Source organism: Vicia villosa, linkage group LG5 (assembly GCF_029867415.1).
Source record: "Vicia villosa cultivar HV-30 ecotype Madison, WI linkage group LG5, Vvil1.0, whole genome shotgun sequence".
Classification (NCBI taxonomy): domain Eukaryota; kingdom Viridiplantae; phylum Streptophyta; class Magnoliopsida; order Fabales; family Fabaceae; genus Vicia; species Vicia villosa.
The window spans coordinates 155744136-155758233 of record NC_081184.1 but is presented as its reverse complement, the minus strand read 5'-3'; the positions used below and the strand labels follow the sequence as shown (position 1 = coordinate 155758233).

General features: G+C 38.2%; 1 protein-coding gene across 1 annotated transcript; it reads left to right on the top strand.

The window, feature by feature from the left end:
• LOC131607886 (glutathione transferase GST 23-like) lies at positions 1-920 on the top strand. The gene is made up of 2 exons (XM_058879838.1): positions 1-353; positions 460-920. The coding sequence occupies exons 1-2, from the start codon at positions 39-41 to the stop codon at positions 838-840; spliced, it is 696 nt and encodes a 231-aa protein (XP_058735821.1). The 5' UTR covers positions 1-38; the 3' UTR covers positions 841-920.
• Positions 921-14098: the final 13178 nt, after the last annotated feature.

The following is a 14098-nucleotide window of genomic DNA, read 5'->3' as shown; positions in this document are numbered from 1 at the left end:
CAGATTAAACGAAAATTTTAACTCATTAACTCAAGACAATGGAAAACCAAAATGTGAAGTTGGTTTGCTTATGGGTGAGTCCATATTCTAAAAGGGTTCAATGGGCTCTAAAACTCAAAGGTGTTGATTATGAGTATATAGAAGAAGATATCTTCAACAAAAGCAATCTCCTCTTGGAATTGAACCCGGTTCATAAGAAAGTTCCGGTTCTTGTTCATGGCCAGAAACCAATTGCAGAGTCATTAATCATCCTTGAATACATTGATGAAACATGGAGGCAATGTCCTTTGATGCCTCTCCATCCTTATCAAAGATCTCATGCTCGATTTTGGGCTGATTTTGGTGAACAAAAGGTTAGTATATAATAGTCATTTGATCGAATATTATTAACGGTTGAGATTTCGTGTAAGTCTATTTTTTTTATTATAAAAATGTTAGTTAATAAGTTAATTTCAATAGCTTTTGCAAACAGCATTTGCTGCAATGTGTAGCAGTGGGGAATATAAGGAAAAGACTGTGAAACTTGCCAGAGAAGCAATAGAGAAGATAGAAGAAGAAATTAAGGGGAAGAAATTCTTTGGAGGAGACAATATTGGTTACCTTGATCTTGCTCTTGGATGGATCTCTTACTGGCTCCCGGTTTTTGAGGAAGTTGGGTGTATGCAGATAGTAGATCCATTGAAATGTTCAGCCATCACTGCATGGAAGGCTAATTTTCTTAGCCATCCTGTGATTAAGGATAACTTGCCTCCAAGAGATAATATGCTTGTTTACTTCCACTCTCGTAGAAAGACACTGTATGGGGCATTTAATGGTTTGATTCAAGGTTTGGAGAAATGATTTACAAATATATTTGTAGTATAATTTAGCTCTGAATATAGAGCAATGAATAAAATTTGGTAAACTATTATGTTGTTCTATTCTAGTTTTCCTTATATATTTTCTTGGATTTAAGAAAATTATTAGATATTAAAAAATATTAGATATTAAAATATATTTGTAATCTTTAATTTAGTGAGTTTTATTTATTCAAAAGAAAATTTTAGTCTATTTTCTCTTTTGTTATCTAGACCCAATTGTAAGATATTAGAAAAGATTAAATTATCTTGTTAAATCAATTTAATTAGTAGTTGTGAAAGGAGTTGGACTTTAGTCTCTTCCCTATTGCATTTTTACGAAGCACTCACGTTTTTGTAAAAAGTAGTTCTTTTAGAATTTTAGAGATTGGACTTTTTGGAGAGTGATTTGACCGTAGAAGCGATCATGGAACTCAAGAAGGTTTTTCATCCTTGAAGACCAAATTCTACCTCAAATTTCATGTATAATTTTCTAAACTCATAGCTACGACTAGCTATTTCTCCTTAGAATAGGTCTTTGAAGATGAAGTTGATTTAACTTGTTGAACCGAAGAAATATTGTACTTCAGCTGTCAGTGACCCAAGGGGGAAGTAGCCATTTTCTATGACACTCTATGTTACCTCGCCTTATCAACCGGGGTAAAAGCCTCATTTCAACCAAGATAGAATCTCATATCCGTAATAGTGATAACAAGGATAAATCACATATCATATGCCATAGAGACGTCTTGGTAATCACATAACACTTATATGACTCATAAATCATGGCTGAAGTGGCCCCTTACAACCGAGCACAGCGTCCGAATCATCAACATGTTGATATAACTCTATGAGACTCCAAATATGCATCCAAGCATATAGCTAAAATCATGCATTATGAATTGTCCATCTTCTATATGCTTATTAATCCATTAAACTAGAAAATATCCACAAGGTCGTTACCTCGCGAGCCTTCTACTTTATCGATCTTAATATCCCATAAGAATGCCAAATATTCAGGATCTGCCTACACTAGACATAACTCATGCAAGTTTTCCCTACACTAGACATATTAGAGTTCGGGAAAGAATTGTCATACCCCAATTTTTGACCTAAGATACCACCTCATATCATCTGCATATGCATCATTTGCATCTCTAACAAATTGCATAGCTTGTGTTTGCTACTTGTGACTCAGCAGGGTTTAATCAGGAAACCACTCATCAGTACAAGTAATAATCAATTAGGGTTTTGTTCTCCCTTCATTTCAAATGATTCATCTTCATCAACAATCAACATTTGTTCCTCAGAGATTCATTTCAACAAGCTCAAAGGCTCTGAATCGACTGAATTAGGGTTTTGACTGAAGATAGCATACTCTTGACTTTTGCTCAGAATTTGACCTAATGGCTTGGGACATGATATCAAGACCTCAAGTGCATCATTTTGACCTAATCCATTGGCTCATAACATCTCCTACACAAAGATTGATCAGACAAATCCTCAGATCAGGATTTTTGAACTATCAGGGACTGAAATCAGGGATCACATTTGGGAAACCCTAAAAATCCCCAGGAAGTCAATCAAAGGTTTCAATCATCCTCAAATAATCCCTATGACAATATACAATGGAAATTACATCTCAATTCAAGACCTACAGACATCAATTTCATCTGGTCGACAATTAGGGTTTTTGACCTAATTCACTGAACAACTGACTTTTTAATCAGGACATGGTGCCACAACTCAAACCATGGCTCAATATCCTCTAAAGCCTCAATATGATCCATTCATACCATTCATATGGTGAGGATAGCCTGTTTCATTTGAAATCTCCAGAAACGCGATTCGTCTGAAAAAGTCAACTGTACAAGATCACCATTGACTTTTGGGGAATTTTGGTCAACCATGACTTTTGAAGTTTCAAATCATCAATATATGATATATGAAGTCATTTGGTCAAGAAAAATCAAGAAAATCAATCAAGAATCAAAAAGTCAAAAGTTTGACTTTCATACTTAGAAAATTTTTCTGTGTTTTTCATGGTTTTTTCCAAACTTTGGAGGGGAATAACTCAAAATTTCACCTACAAACTGAAAAAAACTTCCAACATGAAAGTTGTAGATTTTGATCCAATGAACAACTTTGTCACATATAAATTTTTTCCATAAGATCAACCATTTAAGAGATATGGTGCTTCAAAGTTGGTACTTTTTGAAAAATTCACTTAAAACTTCATTTTCTTCAAAGTTCATGGATCTTTTTCACCCATTTCCTTAAAGGTCTTGAAGAAACTTTCAACTAGGGTTTTGAAGTGTGTAATATGAGCTTTCCAAAATGTCCAAGAGCATGAAAAAATATGGAGTGTAGCCATGGTTTTGAATTTTGACATTAGTGACCATTTCACTTGAAATTTCAAGCCATTTTTGCAAAGTTATGAACCAATTTGCCAAATAATGCAAGTAATGATACATAGAGGCAATAATTGAATGATATTTTCTGATTTGAAGATCAGAATGGAAGAGGATAGGAAGCTTGGAATTTAACCATGGTTTAGTAACTTTAACCATTTGCATTTAATGTGAAAGATTCCATTTTATCTCTTAAGCCAAATCATCATTCTTGAAGCAACTTGCAAGAGCTCTTCATTCAGAATCCTTGGCCTATAAATAGAGGTTCAAATCATCTTCAAACTCACACCAAAACCTCACAATTATAGGTTTTCTCTCTTCTTTCTTGAATTGCAAGTTTCATAGTTTTCAAAGAGGTAGAAAACTCAACCTCCAAACCCTTTGAGTTATGGCCAAAGTGATGGTTCTAACATCTCATAAACATCAAATATGATGTGTTTGATCCACTCACACACCCCAAATCACCCTAAATCTCAGAATCACTCTTCAACCACCATGTTTGCATAAAATGAGCCTTAACATATCAATTCTCATACCAGGCCATATCTGTCCAATCTAACCATCCAAACACACTCCATATACTTCATATGAACTGTTCCAACCATTATCCATGATCTGAAACATCAAAATCAGCTAGCTTGATCCTCACTTGAACCATACTGCAGATCGAGTACCATGGATTGATCAAGAGGTTTTCAAATTGCTTCAGGCATCCAAACATGTTCCATAAGGTCCACTGAAGGTGTTCAGATCAAGAAACAACAACTGGAACTCTTCATTTGCAGAATTCGATTCTCAGTTTTGCCATTTTTAAGGTAAGTGCTCATGAACTTCAAACTCTATCATACATGCATCATAAATGAAAAACTAAGTTACCATCTTGTTTCTGCACCATCACTGAATAATAACCCTCAATCAATTGCATCATATCATGATCATACACGATTTCACATTGAATTTCAGTTTTAGGGTTCTTCGTGTTCATCACAAAATTGACCCCCTTAGAGTAAAAATAAATGAATTATAAGACCACCATCATGTTCCTCGTGAAAAACCGAGTGAGATAGACCCTTTGATTGATCAAAACAACTCAGTTTTCAGAAAATTCAAAATCAAGTTAGGGATGTGTTCTTGGCGCCATTTTTTGTTCAGAAATTCAAATGGTTCGTTTTAAAATATAATTAAATGGAAGCGTGTTATTTACAAGCTGCGCGCGCAGCTCAGTTGGCAAGTGTTTTGGTTGGTAACCTCCAGGTCGTGGGTTCAAACCCTTGTGAGACCAAACCCTCTTTTTTAACACTATTTTCTTTCATTTTCTTTTACAACTTCATTTAATTATTTAATACATCAAATTAACTTATTTTTTCTTCATTTTTTAAACACCTCTTATTTAATATATATATTTTGACAATATCAAAAAAAATCACAAAAAAATATTTATTTGATACATTTTTAATTGGTTTTAAAATGACTTGTTTTTAAGTAATTTTAATACTTTTAAATATTATTTTTCATTTGATTTTCAAATTTAATCACTTGTAAATATTTTTTGAAGCAAACCCTAATCATCTAAATGTTAATTGAAGACAATCTTCTTGTTTATCTTGATTAAATTGATTTCTTTCAAAATTCAAATCGTTTTAAAAACGAGCGATCACGATTCTTTTCAAAAACGGTAAACCATTTCTTTTTGATTTTCAAAGGAAACTATTGATTAAATCTTTTTAATTGATCAATTGATTTTCAAAACGATGTGGGGCCTCTCGAATATTAGAGAGTATAAGTCCCTTTCGTTTTTCTTTGTACAGTTTTTGTTTTAACAGAAAACTTTTTTCCAAATAAACTTCCAAACAGTTTTTTTAACAAACAAATCTTTCAACTCTTTTTTAAACCATCCACCATGTTTTATGAAAATAAAACATGGGCCTCTCGAATATTAGAGAGTATAAGTCCCTTTCCTTTTTCTTTATACAGTTTTTCTTTGTACAGAAAACTCTTTCAAAACAAATCTTCAAACCGTTTTTCAAACAACGCGTCTGTAAATAAACAGTCAACCATGTTTTGTAAATAAAACCACGGGCCTCCACGTAGGTATAAGTCCCAAGCCCTTTTGTACATACCCACTCTAGTACATGAAATTAGGTATTTCATTGTACGCCTTTTGTACATATCTCAATCAATGTGTTTTTTAACTTTGAATAACAAACCAAAAATGAAGGTTTCTTTAAATCTTCCCAAAAATATACCATGGGCCTCCATGTAGGTATAAGTCCCGAGCCCCTTTGTAAATACCTGTTTACATAGCTTTGAATAAATTCAAATGGACCTCTCCCCGAGTGTGAGTCCCGAGCCCTGTGTATACAAATGGATCATGCTTACAGGTATATTTCCTTCATAAACTCCATTATATACACACACTTTGTCATATATGTATAACTGTTCATATTTGTTCATGTACTTGTTCATATTTGTTCGTACTTGTTCATACTTGTGATTGTGTTATATGCTTATTCAACTTAGTACAACACTAGGTTCCCCATAGCCTCCTATTGGGCTTCGTGCAAAGAATCTCCACTAGTTTAGGTTAGGACATAGAGTATGGTTTCCCGGTGAAATCGCTCTAAGAGCTCAAACCAACTATACCATGCCTCCCCTTGGGCTTTGTACAAACGAGTGACCCTCCCATAGCCTCCTCTTGGGCTTACAATGCAAGGACCCCGGATTGTCCCTCCCATAGCCTCCTCTTGGGCTTACAATGCAAGGACCCTCGGATAGCCTCCTCTTGGGCTTCGTACAAGGACCCACGGGCTTCTTATAAGCATCCCCAATATCCAAAACAAATACCCTAGGAGATTAGACATTTTTCATCTCTATGCTAGGAGTATCTCTTATATATCATCACAAACAATCAATCAATCAAAATCAAACCTTTTTGCCACAAGGCTGGCTAATCAATCAAACTGTTTTACCACCGTACTGGATGATTAATCAAAGTTTTTGTCACAAGGCTGACTTCATTGAAACTTTTGCCACAAGGCTGGCTGATTAATCAAAGTTTTTGTCACAAGGCTGACTTCATTGAAACTTTTGCCACAAGGCTGGTTAAACAAACAAAAACATCTTTATCATTCTAAGCACCCTAAGTGGCATGGCCCCGGGCTTATAATGAAAAGATTTTTAAACAAAATCAAACAGATGTATGTGATGATATAGATTAGATACATCTAGCATTTAGACGACATTTGTCTATTTTTCTTTGCTTCCACTAGCATAAGTGGGAACTACGATTGCTCTGACTTTCTCAACATCCCTTTGAGAATACGTAGGCACAAGGTCGATCCTTGGCGAGCAAAACAAAACAAAAAAAAAAAAAAAAAACCATTCAAACCTTAGCACCCGTAGACCCCGAGCTACAGATGCTCTGATTCCCTCTAGGGGATATGTATGCAGAGGATCGCGATGATCTTTGCGAGCATAATCAAACAAACACCTTAGGTCCCACCTATTTCACAAGAACCTCCACCACAACAAGAATGGAATAAACATAACAAAGAAACCTATAGAGTACTATAGATACGTTGGGTGCTAATACCTTCCCTTCGTATAACCAACCCTCTTACCCGGAATCTCTCCCCCACTTTTAGGTTATTGCAGCTTTTTTCCTTTTCCTCCTTTGGAAATAATAAAAAGTTTGGTCGGTACAAAAGAAAAATCATTTTTTTTGAGCACTCGAGCCCAAAGAAGGCATCAGGTGTCTCATCCACAAAAAAGAGGAACAAAAACGATTTTTCGCCCGCGACAGAAAAATGGCGACTTCACTGGGGACCATCTTTTTATTGTTTCCAAAGAAAGGGTTATTTCTATTTGTTATGTTTTATTTTATTCTTGTTACATGTGTGGTTCCTTGGTTCTGTTACTGGTGTGATTCTGTTACAAGTGATACATTATGGACAAATCCTAACCCGGATTAAGTACACATAAGAATTAGGTGGAGGGTATAGTCATGTATGGCATACAAGGAGTTCAGTCCTTAAAAAGTCAGCATGAGAATCCTTCCGCTCAGTGGAGGTTCCTTGTTTGTAGTATATGTTTAGCAAGTTCAGTTGCGAAGACATTATTGCTTTCATTGAACTGTAGAAGCTGAGTTGGCTGTAGAACCCCAACCCATCCTGGCCTTATTAGGACGTGGTGCAGAAACGATCCAGGTGAAGACTTGGATAGTTGTCATGCGGAGAACCACACTCAGACGAGTTTTTCTTGAGAATATTTCTAGCTCACAAGTTCAGTTGTGCAAGCCGGTAATATCCGAAAGAAGAATGTAGACTCTGACGTATCAGTAGAACATGTTTTGCAGGTGATAAACCCTAGTACTATCCCATGTTTGGTTCTCTGACCTCATGCTCGTGACGCTGGACCTTTGAACCTATGTGTACTATGTTTGAATTACCATGTTTGTAGTACCATGTTTGCGTTACCATGTTTGAACTACCATGTTTGCTTTACCATGTTTGAATATGTGGCATCCACGCATCCATGCATTCATACATTCATTAAAAAAAACCCATCTTTTTCCATAAAAACATGATTTTTCCAAAAAAATTTAGAGAGTTTTCTTTGCAAACATTATAGGATTAAGTTATGGAGTGGGTAAAAAGGCATACCAAAAAGTATGATTTCAAAATGCCTAATGTGGAAAGGCTGAAAGAGTTAGCATCTTCTGTACAAAATCCTTCTGATTTTAGGAAAAGCCATGGAAAGCTTTTGCCTATCTTGAACACTCATGTTGATGAAGGACTTCTCAAAACTCTGGTTCAGTTTTATGATCCCGTCTACCGGTGTTTTACCTTTCCAGACTATCAGTTGGTACCAACCTTGGAAGAATACGCCGATCTTTTGGGTATTCCTGTGTCTGACAAAATACCTTTCAATGGTTTGGAAGCCATTCCTAAGTCACCAGTCATTGCAGCAAGTATCCACTCGAAGAAATCTGAAATAGAAAGTAATTGGACTACCAAAGGAAATTTTCCGGGTTTGACTTCGCAGTTTCTAATAAAGAAAGCCTTTGATTTCATTGACACTGGTAGCATGATAGCTTTTGAAGCTGTATTAGCCTTGCTCATTTATGGGTTGGTTCTGTTTCCCAACGTCAACGACTTTGTTGATATCAACGCCATAAAGATCTTTCTGATTGGAAATCCTGTTCCGACTTTGCTTGGTGACACGTATTTCTCTATCCATCATAGGAATCGCCAAGGCGGTGGACTCATTGTATGTTGTGCACCTCTTTTGTACAAATGGATTGTTTCACACTTACCTAAGTCCCCTATTTTCACGGAAAACCGAGAAGGTTTACGTTGGCCTCGAAGACTTATGTCTCTTGCTAATAATGATATTCATTGGTATACCTTGGCTCGCTGTGGTACAGAAACCATTGATAGTTGTGGGGAGTTCGCCAACGTACCTCTCATTGGCACACAAGGAGGAATTAACTACAATCCGGTCCTAGCCCGACGACAACTCGGATATGCAAATTCAGTTAAACCAATTGGTCTCGCAGTGGAATGCTACTTTTACCGAGAAGGGGAAGATCCTCAAAGGTTGAAGACAAGAATGGTGAGAGCTTGGTACGACGTCCGAAGAAAAGAAAAAGGTGGGGAAAGAAACTGCATTGCTACAAACGCCTATACCTGCTGGGTAAAGAAAAGAGCAAAGGAGTTTCAAATGCCTTATGATTATGAAAAACCCATGTTCCCTGTGGTGTCTCAACTACCCAACATTCCCATTGACACTACGGAAGAATACCAAGAGATTTTAGCCAAGATGAGGTTAGAAAAAGACGCTTGGGAAGAAAAGTTTCGTAAAACTGATGAGGAAAATAGAAAGTTGAAGAAAAGAGTGAAAGATCACGAAGAAACTCTCTATTATCAAGATGGATGGCTCATGAGCAAAGATGAGAAGATTCGTCGGAAAGATGCCGCAATCAGAAGATACATCAAAGAAAGCAAGAAGAATCTTGAAGCCTCGACAAGCAACGCTCCGACTCCTGATGATTGGAAGAATGTTGTCGACAAACTGAGAGCTGAAAAGGCCGAGTTGAAAGCTTACTATGGGAAAGAAATCATGAAGCTCAAGCTGCACAATGCATTTGGTTCTTCATCTGATGAAGATGTTTAGGATTTGTTTAGATTTTCATTTATCATTTGCTTTTGTAAGGAGCTACGCTCCAATGTTGTAACATTTCCCATTATTGCAAAAAAAATATATAATGAGTGAATAAAAGATTTGTTTATGTTCCAATGTTTGCAAGGAAATAATCTTAAAAAATGTTTGGAAAAATCATAAATTTCTTTTTGCATACATCATTCTGCATATCGAGTCTGTTGTATAGAGTCTCATCTTTTGGATCTTTCTCCATTAGATCGTCAAGCTGTCGCGTCTCAAAGTTTCTCGACCGCGCTCGCAATCAGATCACAGATACAATACTCGTTCGAACAGAAGAAGAGTAATGGAACACTCTGAACAAGAGAATATTGAGCTCCGTGGTACAGTGACCACCCTTCAGGAAAAGTTGGAAAGTCTCACTACTCTGGTTGACTCCTTAATGGCCGCACAGAATCAGCCGCCACCACCCAACAGTCAAGCAGCGGTAACATCTGAAGTCACTACTCCAGTTTCTACAGTTGCATTCGGTATTCCATCTTTCTCCATGCCAGAAGGTTGGGGCCCGCCTTTCAGCTTTGGTACAGGTTTCCGCCATAATTTCTCTGGGGTTCAAACAGCTACAACTGAAGCGCCTGCTGCGCAAGGTTCAGCATTTACTCCAAATCAGGGGGTAACTTTTTCTCAAGTCACTATGGCACTTTCTCAACCCACTATGACAGTTCCGACCCCTACGGTTCACACTGTTCCTTATGATGGCAATGAGATTTATCATGATCAGGGTGATAGCACAAATCAGCGTAATCTTGTGGGAGATCTCCAAGAGCAGTTTAACAAGATTCAACTGGAAGTTAAAGCTATCCGTGGCAAAGATTTGTTTGGAAAGAATGCCCAGGAGCTATGTTTGGTTCCCAGTGTACAAATACCAGCTAAGTTCAAGGTCCCAGACTTTGAGAAGTACAAAGGAAGTTCTTGTCCACAAAGCCATCTTGTGATGTATGCCAGGAAGATGTCTACTTATGCAGATAATCATCAGTTGCTTATCCATTACTTTCAAGACAGTTTGACTGGTGCCGCACTGAAGTGGTACACAGGCTTGGATAGCACTAATATTCGGACTTTCAATGACCTAGGTGAGGCCTTTGTCCGACAATACAAGTATAACTCGGATATGGCTCCAGACAGAGATCAGCTTCGGTCCATGGCTCAGAAAGATCATGAAGCTTTCAAAGAGTATGCCCAACGATGGAGAGAAACTGCTGCTCAGATTAATCCACCGTTAAAAGAAAAAGAAATGACAAAGATCTTCTTGAATACTCTCAGTCCGTTTTATTATGAACGCATGATTGCTAGTGCTCCAAGTGATTTCACCGAAATGGTAAACATGGGGATGCGTCTAGAAGAAGGAGTCCGAACAGGACGTTTGACTAAAGAAGGTGGATCTTCGAGTGGAACCAAAAAGTTCGGAAGTGGTTTCCCAAAGAAGAAAGAACAAAGTGTTGACATGGTATCCCAAGGGAAGCCAAGAGGAAATATCAATCGTCGACAACAGATTGCTGCTATTGCGCCAGTCGTTAATTCAGCACCGAATCCGGGATTTACCCCACAGTTTCAGCAACAACAGCCTCGACCACAGGCTCAGCAGCTGAACAATAATCAGAATCGTGTGCAAAGAGCTCCACAGTTTGATCCGATTCCGATGACCTACACAGAATTGTACCCTGCACTGATTGAAAGAGGCCTTATTCAAACTAAAGCACCACCACCAGTACCTGAGAGACTCCCATGGTGGTACAAAGCTGAGGTCTCATGCCCTTATCATCAAGGAGCACCTGGCCATGATCTTGAGCATTGCATAGCTTTGAAATATGAAGTTCAGAGGTTGGTTAGATCTAATCTTCTCTCTTTCAGAAATTTGAATCCAAATGTGCAAGCAAATCCGCTGCCCAATCATGGAGGGCATGTTGTAAACATGGTATATGGGTGTCCTGGTCCATACCGGGTCTATAATATCAATTACTCAAGAGCCAATTTGGTACAAATGCACGCCACTCTTTGTCGGGGGCAGAATTTTCGCCAGCATCAATACGGTTCCTGTAGAATATGTTGTGTAGATCCTCACGGATGTTCAATTGTGAGAAGAGATCTCCAAGTTCTGTTGGATAATGGTACTCTTCAGATCTACCGAAATAGGGATGAAAATGAAGTTAACATGATAGGATGTTATCCGCATGAGCTTTTAGTCTCAGATATCAACTCGGAAATGCCTACAGTTAACGTCATCATTCCTCATTTCAACATGCCGGAGCGCATGGAAGTTACTTACAACAAGCCGAAGGTTCCTATTGCTCCTTTGATCATTTGTTTACCTGGACCTGTTCCTTATGACTCTGACAAGGCAGTTCCATACAACTACAATGCCACAATGATAAAGGATGGACAAGAAGTTCCTTTACCAACTCTTTCATCTGTCGTAAACATCGCTGATGTAAGTCGTGTAACAAGAAGTGGACGTGTGTATACTCCACTACCTCCAAAGCAGCCTGTTGCTCCTGCAACCAGGCAAAATCCTGTCAATACGCCAGTGGGGAATCCTGAGGAAACTCCTGTCAGTAATACAAACATTGATGTTGGTCAATCCAGTGGAACCAATGTCAATCCAGACTTTGATGAAATTTTGAAGCTTATCAAAAGAAGTGAATACAAGATTGTGGATCAGCTCATGCAGACTCCTTCAAAGATCTCAATACTTTCATTGCTGTTAAACTCAGAAGCCCACAGGGAAGCCCTGATGAAGGTCTTAGATCAAGCTTTTGTAGATCATGATGTGACTGTTGATCACTTTGATGGGATAATAGCCAACATAACTGCTTGCAACAATTTAAGCTTCTGTGATGAAGAACTCCCCGAGGAGGGCAGAAATCACAATCTTGCTTTGCACATTTCTATGAACTGTCAGTCAGACTCTTTGTCCAATGTGTTAGTAGACACCGGATCTTCCTTGAATGTGATGCCAAAGACGACTCTTGCTCGCTTGTCTTACCAAGGAATGCCTATGAAGTTCAGTGGTGTAGTTGTCAAAGCATTTGATGGATCGCGAAAATCTGTTATCGGTGAAGTCAACCTTCCCATGACAATTGGTCCACATACATTTCAAATCACCTTCCAGGTCATGGACATTCAAGCTGCTTATAGCTGTCTGTTGGGACGACCATGGATCCACGAAGCAGGGGCAGTGACTTCTACGCTCCATCAAAAGTTAAAGTTTGTGACAAATGGAAAATTGGTAACAATAAGTGGGGAGCAAGCCTTAATGGTGAGTCATTTATCCAATTTCTCTTTCATCGGTGCTGATGATGTGGAAGGAACTCAGTTCCAAGGTCTCTCTTTAGAAGACGAGTCTTCCAAAAAGAAAGCATCAATTTCTTCTTACAAAGAGGCAGTAAAAGTAGTGAAAGATGGAACTACCACTGGCTGGGGGCAAGTTGTGATCCCGACCAAGAATGAAACTAGAGCAGGTCTCGGATGTTCACCAACATTCTCAAACTGCACCAAGAAGGATGAAACCCTTCGTCCGATCAAAGAAACGTTCCATAGTGGAGGGTTCCTTAACCCAATTCCTCAAGAGGTCAATGTCCTTATTGAGGAATGCATCGAAGAAGGTCTACCTGATCCTGAAGAAGAATGGAAATGTTATCTCAATGACTCGGGATACATATCTCAGGAAGAACCATATCCTCCTTCAGAAGAATCCAAAGGCAATGAAACTGAGCCTGTTCCTGCAGAAATCTGGGACACTTTGGGACAACCAAGTGGAAAATTTGATTATATGGTGAAATATACTGCACCTGAAAGTTACAAGATTGCGATTGAGGATATCCAACCAACTGGATGGGGAGATTCCTTTGAATATAATAGTCAACCAGAAGAGGCTTATCAGCCCTGTCAATTTTCTCAGCAGCCTGAAGTTACTGAAGATTTCGGATTCGATGTATCTGCCAAGGTTCATAATCCTGAAGATGGTTATTATCACATAAATGCCATTTTTGAAGATGAAGGGGAAGATGGTCCCGCAACTGACTCAGAAAGTGTCGCTGACAATGAGTCTCTTCATCCTGAAGACTGGGAAACACATCCTGAAAATTCTGAAGATTGTGACTCGTCTTATGCTCTTCAAGAAGTAGAAGAAGACCGTTTCAACTCTACAAAGAACAAGGGTGATAAACCAGGACCTTCAAATCCTGCTCGACCAGCGGTCAATGTCAATACTGAAGATAATTCTGGGGAGAATTTTCCTGAATACATAATACACAGAGGAGTTCGTTGCTACTGGAAGGCTGTCGACGTTCCGAATGTTGTTCGCCGCTCAAAGTAATCACCTCGCTGTTATTTTGACCTCCTGCCTTGCCCAAAGCAGAGAGATGTTTTATAGGGCTTTGCTTTTAAATGTTCCGCCCAAATAACTTTGTGTATAGGGCTTTGTTTTAAAAGTTTCCCTCTTTGTCCTGCCCAAGACAAATGAGTTTGTGTTTAGGGCTTTGTTTCAAAAATGAATCATAAATAAAGCGTCATTTTGAATTCCCTACATTATATGTTTTATTTTTGCTTTTTTCTGGAAATGGTAATCCTAAAAAACCAAAAAAAAAAAAAAAAAAAAAACTTTTCAAAAAAAATCTGCATACACTCTTGCAT